General features: G+C 40.5%; 1 protein-coding gene and 1 long non-coding RNA gene across 2 annotated transcripts in view; both read right to left on the reverse strand.

Moving 5' to 3' along the window:
• Window positions 1-124: 124 nt before the first annotated feature.
• LOC106818073 (mRNA export factor-like) overlaps window positions 125-9,380 on the reverse strand; it is a 10,998-nt gene continuing 1,742 nt past the window's right edge. The window contains exons 2-10 of the mRNA XM_014822797.1: window positions 7,434-7,654; window positions 7,105-7,206; window positions 6,297-6,383; window positions 6,068-6,154; window positions 5,505-5,576; window positions 4,935-5,042; window positions 750-929; window positions 304-391; window positions 125-141 (exon numbers count right to left, since the gene is read on the reverse strand). Coding sequence (XP_014678283.1) covers window positions 125-141; window positions 304-391; window positions 750-929; window positions 4,935-5,042; window positions 5,505-5,576; window positions 6,068-6,154; window positions 6,297-6,383; window positions 7,105-7,206; window positions 7,434-7,613 — 921 coding nt within the window. The 5' untranslated portion in view covers window positions 7,614-7,654. The remainder of the gene's footprint in view (window positions 142-303; window positions 392-749; window positions 930-4,934; window positions 5,043-5,504; window positions 5,577-6,067; window positions 6,155-6,296; window positions 6,384-7,104; window positions 7,207-7,433; window positions 7,655-9,380) is intronic.
• LOC106818330 lies at window positions 1,429-3,729 on the reverse strand. Its single transcript, XR_001395194.1, has 4 exons — window positions 3,623-3,729; window positions 3,250-3,355; window positions 2,175-3,111; window positions 1,429-1,792 (listed from the first exon to the last, which is right to left on the reverse strand). It is a non-coding gene; the product is annotated as an uncharacterized LOC106818330 (long non-coding RNA).

Raw genomic sequence — 9,380 nt, forward strand, 5'->3', positions numbered from 1 at the left:
GGAGAGAGGGAGAGACGAGGAGACGAGAGAACGGACGACGAGAGAGAGAGATCTGAGAGGAGGAGAGAGAACGGAGGGAAGGGAGAGAGAGTGGAGAGAGAGAGAGAGATGAGAGAGGGTAATATCACAGACGAAACACCGCTTTGTAGATAAAAAAAACAAATTCAAAATAATGGTTAAGGCTGTTTAAAATATATTAGCAAGCTTTAGAGAATGTACATCTCGAGCTCGCTATTGAATTTTTCAAAAACACCCTTAACCTATTATGGGAATTTTCGTTTATATTGTATATATAATATTTACCTTGCATCTTTATCCAGAACGAGAACCGACCGTCTGATCCAACAGTTGCGAGCGTACCATGAGCCGGATGGAATGCTATGTCATTCACCTGAAAACATCAGGGATCATCGTATCACGCCTAAAGCCGAAACTGCCGTGCAAAGACAGTTCGTCAAGCGAAAAAAATAAGTCCACTCAAGCTAGCGAGGGTACAAGCAAGTACAGCACTAGTAATACATTCAATTACCATACGCGTAAGGATGACGCATTAAGAATCACAGAAGCCGAAGAACTAAGAAGCTGAGAAAACCGAGTCTACAAAATACACTGCAGTGAATAACTCCCTGAATGAAATGCATCCAACACAAATAAAGCAATGACACTGGCCAAAGATGGCAGACCACGCGCACGCCCGGGAGCGTAGCAAGGCGCGCAGTCGACACACAAGTCTAGCGAGCGACGCCCACCGAGAAAATGTCTTGCACGGACGACGACGTTCCGTTCGACCTGTGGCACTTGAAGGTGAAGTTGTCCTTGGGGTTGGTCGCCTGCACGTACTGGATGGCGACGCGACCTTCAATGCTGCCCAGCGCGAAGCCAGTCGGTTCATTCTTCTTCATGTCGTTGAAGATCGAAATGCACCGGTGCTGGGAAACACATATGAATTTATATGTACACACGCACAAAACGTAAAAAAACATGTACGTCAGTGAAGAAATTATATAGAAGGAGAGAGATGAGCAAGAGAGCCCGAGCAGAAACGAGAGAGACAGCGCAGCAGGAGAAGAAGAGAGAGAGCAGACGAGAGAGGACGAATGAAGAGGTAGAAGGATAGAAGAGAGAGCCGAGAGAAGAAGACATGACAGAGGAGTAGACACACACAGGACAAGTACGAGAAGAGAGAGAGCGAGAGAGAAGTAAAAATCACAGGACCATACACATCCTTGTAGATAAATAAAAAACAAATCAAATAACAGGCTTTACGAGTAAATGGTTATTACGCGGAGCATTAGAAGAATAGTACATCATCCGAAAGCTCGCTAATTAAATTTTAAACACCTCTTTAACCTATTATTGAATTTGTTTTATAGATATAATACTTATATAGTATCTATAGACCGTTGCTTCTTTATCCCAACAAGATAGGGAGTGTGAAGTCACCCTGCGATCGTGCATTCGCAATTCATGTTGTGTGCGACGTTCACAATACACTTGAGATTGATCACGATTCACTGCATTGCTCAACTAAAGGCGTCAGTGAGGGTGGCAAGTGTATTCTCACCACGCGATTAAACTATATGAACCCCTAGGGCGCAATCAATAAACAATCTGTCCACGACGGAAACACTGGCAATATGCTTGATCACCTTTTCAATGTCAATCTTGTGCGTGTGCATTGAACAATGATCAGCCGATGGTATTAGACATTGTTCTCAGAAATTATGGCGAGTTCAATTCAATTCAATTCAGTTCAATTCAAGTTGACCGAAATGTGACGATAAGCATTATCCTATTATAATTTAATTAATTTTTCATCATGGCGGCTACTAAATGACAGCACGTGTAATCCAATCACACAGTGAGTTATAGGGAGTGACGTTTCCTACCGTTAGAGGTTCTTTGATGCTATCAACTGCTGATCAGGCTTATACGGTGTATTGTTCCTACAGCAGAAAACATGAAGTCATGGTAGCATGCATGGTTCTGCTCTTCCTTTAGGTTTCATACTCACTTGGAATCCCTAGGCAATCACATTGAAAATTAAAGGCTGTTATAATATATATACGAATATGACCGATGATTTAATTAATTATTAATTACATTGTACTTTTGCTATACATTTACGTGATAGTTAGCGAATATCTAAGCATAGATTTTGCATTTCATGAAACGTAAGTTTATGACATGACGAGTGAAAGTGTCTCATGTTTGTTCTTTGCTATATAAAGTTGGCTTGCTTTAAATTGGTTTATATAATATAAGGCATTTTGAAACTTTTAACATTATTCTCAAGTAGTAAATTTAAAGATCATTAACCTGATATAGTAAGCCATTGTTTGATTCCTATTGTCGTAGGAGTTTTTGGCTACCAAATACGTATACAGTATTATCAAGAGCATATAAAGAAGAATATAGCCTTCTTAATATGCTCTTGGTATTATGGTTATGCATGGTTATAAAAAGAAACAACTGCAATTATAAGCTTCAGATTGCTTTTTTCGTCACCTTTCGAATTCGCACAAACCGTTTAAATATCTGCTGACCACGTGTTTGGTAGCAGAAAGCAATTATGGCTTATTGCAAGTGTTTTAAGAAGGTAGTGCTTTTAAAGTCTTTTGGTCTGTAAACATTCCATTTTAAAACGTCTTTTCACACTGTCATCGTGTTGTTTCTCTTAACGACTGTCATGTGGCACAGCCACATTTACTGCTTTCGAAACTCGGACGAGTTTTACAGCATGTAATTATTTTATCAATGTAAAATTGCTTCTACATTCCAATAAATTTCTCTATGGAATTATTAGCTTAAGCTTTAACGATTAAGACGTTCATTAACGTTCATTTAAACGTCAGCAGTACTGTTGAGCGTCAACTGAACTGTGAACTATGTACGTTACATTCTGTTAAGAACATTTGCCATAATTATTTCAATATAAAACTGTTTATTGTATAAGCATATACTGTCATATATATACATGGATATCTCACACGTCAATAATTCATTCGTTGATCCACTAGTCTCTCACTTCTTGTTACGCGGCTTCAACTCTTCGAAGCAGGAATGCAGGAAAATGCTGCTCCGTTTCTGTGGGTTGTGATATTCGTGACCCTGTAGACAAGCAATGAGCCAATCTAAGCATCGACCAAGCACACAGCAACGTTGCTCCAAAACTCAATCCTAAATTTTTCATAATGTAAGTAATTCCCTAAAAGAGTACACTCTGCTTAAAATACATGATGAAATTACCTTCGACCAATCATAACTTGTACAGTAGGCAAAGAGTTCACCGCCGGCATTGAAGGCGCATGCCGACACGGGCTGATCAAGCTGTTCGGATGTTTTCAATTTAGTTCTGCAAACACACAGAATAGGTAAACGAAACAATAAATTAGAAACAACCAGACAAGTTCACTGATAGCAAACTTGCAGTGCCACGTTTACTTAGTATTCCAGCATACTAGTATCAGAATACCAGTCATGTATATATCTGTCCTACAGAAGTGGTTTCACTGTGTAACCTCTACTCAAGGGAGATGCCACGTGTCCTCTACACACAGGTGCCTGTTCACTAGAGGTGTCTTCCAACACTTTTCATTATATATATATATATATATAGTACCTTGCATCTTTATCCCAGAACGAGAACCGACCGTCTGATCCAACAGTTGCGAGCGTACCATGAGCCGGATGGAATGCTATGTCATTCACCTGAAAACATCAGGGATCATCGTATCACGCCTAAAGCCGAAACTGCGTGCAAACAGTTTCGTCAAGCGGAAAACATATAAGTCCACTCGAAACTAGCGAGGGTACAAGGCGAGTTACAGCACTCGTAATCATGTCACATTACCATACGCGTAAAGGATGACGCATTAAGAATCACAAGAAGCGGAAGAACATAAGAAGGCTGAGAAACCGAGTCTACAAATACATTGCAGTGATAACTCCCTGAGATGATGCATCCAACACAAATGAAGCAATTGTGACACTGGCCAAGATGGCAGACCACGCGCAACGCCGGAGCGGTGAGCGCAAGTGCGCCGCAGGTCGACACCAAGGTCTAGCAGAGCGACGCCCACGGAGGAAATGTCTTGTCACGGACGACGACGTTCCGTTCGACCCTGCTGGCACTTGAAGGTGAAGTTTGTCCTTGGGGTTGCGTCGCCTGCGCACGTACTGTGATGGCGACGCGACCTTCTATGTGCGCAGCAGCGAAGCCGTCGGTTCATATCTTCTCATGTCTGCTTGAAGATCGATATGCACCGGTGCTGGAAATCATGATGAATGTATATATGTACACACGCACACGCACGCACATACGTATGTATGTGTGGATACATACATACATACTGGTGCTGGAATATATATATGAATTTATATATACACACACACGACGCACGCACGTCGCCACGTGTGTATGTGTGAAATAGACACTACATTACAATACTGGCTGCTGGGATGTGTAATAATACACACGACGCGGACGCACGCAAATGCACGGGCACTACGTTTGTAAGAAAAACTGTGTGGATGATTCCTACTACACAGCGGTGCTGCAGGGGTGTATATATATTGTAAATAAAAAAACATGTACGTCGGTGAAGACATAGAATATAAAATAGAATATATAATAGTGTACAAGTTCTTCTAAAAACATGAACATCATCATTAATAGACTCTGTATTTCTATTATACCTCTATTGTATATTCACGCCAGCAAGGATGCACACGCACGCACGCACGCACGCACGCACGCACGCACGCACGCACGCACGCACACATATTTATAGAGTAATATTAATTCCCGGCACGTTTTCTAAACAAATAGAAACAACGTTATTCCGTAATGATTGCTGAACTGGAAACGTGCCAGCTCGTGGCCAGAACAGCAAATATGTCGACGCCCTCACACCCCGCACACAAGGCTCTACCTGATATTTGAGTGGCGGTTCAATTTTTTTGAACTCCTGCGGTTGATTCTGTAGTTGATAAATAATGATGCCGCGGCCTGCGAGTCCGACTACTGCCATTGGATACACCTAGGTAAGAAGAAAATGGCAGGCACACATAGCAAATATTACTCTCAAATTTAAACATACCATCCCATATAATGTGGCAATTTAAGTTGAATACATTCATTAGATATTTCATCACATTTGCACGCAAGTGAAGTCATCAGCTTACATGTTTGTATATCATCTCGCAGGGTGCGAAATTAATGGGAGTCCAGAGTCAAATTCTCCCTGATTTACTGCCGGACTCCCTGATTTGACATATGCAGGAGTCCGTGTAACTCCCTGAAAATTCTGCCATACTAACTATTTTTTCAGCATATGTCCAAAGAAAATTTGACAGACGTGCAACTGCATGAATCTTCAAAATAAGCACATGCGTTATTGTTAATATCTCTAATTTTGAACTTCAGTGTGCGGACTCCCCCATTTTGCCGCGGACTCCCTTGTTCAAAAGTTAATTCCGGATCTCGTAAACTGAATTCTCACCACATCTGCACAGTACACTCTCTCGGGTAGTTGGATGGTCATCATTGGGTTGGCAGATCGCAGGTCCCAGAACTGAAAAACGAATAGGACTGGATCTTAGATAGAAAGAAATTAGAGATACGCAGGGCACGAAATTAGTACCGGCCCACCGGCATATGCCGGCAAATTATTTGGAGGGTCGGTAACATTGGCAAATCACCGGCCCTCCCAGCCGGTGGCTTCAGCCGTGTTAGCGAGTACGTACATTTTTATTTATAGCCTACATTATTTATAGCAAATAGCCTACATTACTGTTTTACCTGAAGGATATCATGCCATATCTTATCAACATTTTACAAATTTGAAATCGAGAATGCAAGCGTGAAACATGACATTGATTTTACAAACAAATTTGTGAGGGCTGGTAAAAATTACTGTTACCAGCCCTCTGGGCCGGTGCAAAAAAATCCGAATTTTGTGACCTGGATACATGATTAAAATAGCTGTCAATCATAGGTTTATCGCATTAGACTCCACATTAAATACTCACTTGTGTTGGTTCCCAATAAATACATCATACACACCTTGAGTGTCTTGTCCCAACTTCCAGTCATAACACAAGTGTAGTTAGGTGCCTTAATTGTGTGTATAGTCCGTATTGGTGCATCGTGCTGCAAAATTAGCAGTTTCATTTGTAAAATGGCATCACATGTTTCGAACTTTCACAAGTCTTTTTTTATAAACAAAATATCAAGACGTACGTTTACTCTTTTATGTTTAGGTGTAGGTAGAGAATCGTATTTTTTTACATACCTGCGCAACCTGTACGAATTGGTTAGTGTTTAGATCCCACATCTTCGCCGTTTTATCACAGGAAGCTGAGAAAATCTTCGTACCATCCTTCATGAAGCCAATTTGAAAAAGAAAACAATATTCATTTGATTATTGACAATACTCCCAACAGTGAGTTTCACGCAAACCTAACTCATACGTTCTTTTACTGATGTCTGAAAGTGATTTAGTTTTAAGTTGTTAGAAGCTGCTTGCTACATTCTTTTTTTCTACGAACTTGTAATCTTTGAGGGTCATTGACTGCTCATCTTTTCACAATCAAAGGTTAACTTCTAACCCTGCTGAAATTAATTTGATTTCACTTGTCGAAAGTACTTTACTAACCTCTAGTTTCATTAAGTGCATTTAGGAATCCTTTTGTATTTTCCTAGATTAGAGCAACCTAACTATTATTACCATTTGCTGCATGAATCTCAAAGCTTTAAGAGTAGCATGATATGTAATAAGATCTTTGCAACTACTTTTGACCCTATATTTTCCGGACCCCTCTTTCCCGGATTTCGGGAAAACCGGACCATTATCTTTACCGGACATTTATCTTTACATATATACTGTATTACATTTATTGACATTGTTTATTATGTCTGTGTATTGTTCTTACACTATTATATTTTTTATACAGCTGTTATGCGTACTACAGTTTAATGTTTCAGTAAAGTTTGGGGGTATTTTTTACATTCGCCGGAAATTCGGACTTTTGCATTTTCCGGACAGGTAGTCCCCCTTATTAGTCCAGGAAATCGAGGGTCAACAGTACTCTGAGACTTACCTCACTCCAAGCAACACCGAGCACAGGTCCTTGATGACTCTGCTGGGCTCTCAGCACAGTATGCACCTGGTTGCCCTGTGCTTGTATTTCCCAACACCGTACCTACGAAAAAGAACAAGAATAAATTCGTCTTCTTATTATTAAATCTTTATTGCATGTAATTCCAATACGTGTACTGAAGACAGTCTTTTTCATGAAGAAACAATCTGATGGATGCAATAGGGTCGAGCAGTTTAAAAATACTGCGAACGGATGCTCCTCGAACGTAGAAGAACTGACGTAATTTCGAAATAGGGCAAACTTGTGTTTGGAAGGTCTGCTATACTCACAGTGTTATCCCAGCTTGCACCAACAAGGAAATTCGTAGGCAATGCTGCGGGACTGAATTTCATGCAGCTGACGCTGTCTTCGGGTGGCGACTGAACCTCAAAGTCTTTCATGGGATTGTGTGCGGCGGTTGATCCAAACGGTAGACTGAAGGAGGAGTTCTGGGTCCCAAACAGGCTCATCGTCTGTGCTTTTAGTTACGCCTCTTACCTATAGGTTAATTCTGTAAGCAGTGCAACAAAATAATACATTGCAAACAAATAATAATGCAAATTATTTTCTCGTTCGATGATTGTTTGGTAATACTAATAGAGACACATGACTTGAGTCACAAGTCATATGATAATAATACCAAGAGCTAATAAATACCTAAAGTGTACAACGAGAAAACGAGAAAATAGTGCTATTTCACAGCAATATTATTCTACTTAAAAGCCTTTGTATGCGGTTCTAGACTAAGTTCATGGTAAATTGCGTTAACCAGCATTCTTTTCTCTCTAAAATAAGACCAACCGCTTGTCTCTACGATACTCCTAGGCCGAGATATTGGAGCATTAATCATGCCTCCCACAGGCCTCACGCCGCCTCGCATCCACAATATTCACTATCCTTCTCGCCTTTTGCAGGTCTGGCTATCGTTTTCCATCGCCGCTTGGAGCGCTGATAATTGATGTCACATGCCCAAATTTGGTACTCTTACTACACCATATACTAGTAACTGAGCTGCGTTGTAGAGACTTAATTTAGAAAACATTGCCGGCTCCATCATGACGGGCATTAGCCGTGCTAGGAAAGATAATGGGAGATAAGGGCATATAGGCGATGCCCCTGAAAGTCACCGATGATAACCGAAACGCCGTTCATTCATAAAGTTATCGCGGAAAAAACCGAACTCTCACGAAGCGACTTTCCTAACCTGCAAAAGGCGAGAAGGATAGTGAATATTGCGGATGCGATGCGCCGTGAGGCCTGTGGGAGGGGAAGTTTACGAGCCAATATCTCTGCCTAGGAGTATCGTATTGACAAGCGGTTACACTTGTTTTAGAGAGCAAAGAATTCTGCTTAATGCAATATACCATAAAATTATTCTAGACTCGCAGGCAAAGTAGAATATTATTGCCGTGAAATACCACTATTTTCCCGTTTTTCCATTGTACACTCTAGGTGTTTATTAGCTCTTGATAATACTGTACTCTGCAGACCACTGGCTGTAACTTTAAAGGGATCGTTTACTCTAGGTTCTAGGGTTATTTTCAGTTAATTTAGGTTAAAATTACGCTACATAAAAAGTTTCATGGTTCAATCACCATTAGAAATATTTTAAAAAAATGTTTTAAAACTAACGACTACAGTTTGATTACAACGGCGGTGGCGCCACTCAAAGCGCATGATCTGAAAAGTTGCGCAAAACGACTTTTCAGCCAAGGGCTACAGACCGAGGGTGTTTCTTATTTATGAATTTAAAAGCAAAAGGATTGTAATATCTTATAAATGACATATAGTTTCAGTTATATTATTGATAAATTTGTCCTAAAATGAACATCGTTTGGTTAAATAGCATTTAGGTATAAATATAATTGCACCGTTGTGATTAGCCATCGGTCTGAAACGTGCAAAATGCATTGGGAAATGCGCAACTTTTTCAGGGTGGCAGCACGGTCGCGGGTGTCAATGCCAATGGCGTCATTCAAATTTCGTAGCGTTGATGTATAATTAATTATAACAATTAACTTAGGTATCTGGTAACAAGTACGTGTGGGTATAGACGATCGATTTGTTATACAGTAATTTCAGTTGTATGCAGTAAAATCCTAGAGTCTAGTATCCCTTTATTGCTTTAATATATCATGTTCAAATGAAACTAAGTCAGTAAGCAGTGCTCGAAATAAGCGTTGTCCGGTTGTCCGAGACAACCAGAATTTGCGCCGGACAACCTAACCAGTCTGAGA

The sequence above is a fragment of the Priapulus caudatus genome, unplaced genomic scaffold, assembly GCF_000485595.1.
Source record: "Priapulus caudatus unplaced genomic scaffold, Priapulus_caudatus-5.0.1 Scaffold36, whole genome shotgun sequence".
Taxonomy (NCBI): domain Eukaryota; kingdom Metazoa; phylum Priapulida; class Priapulimorpha; order Priapulimorphida; family Priapulidae; genus Priapulus; species Priapulus caudatus.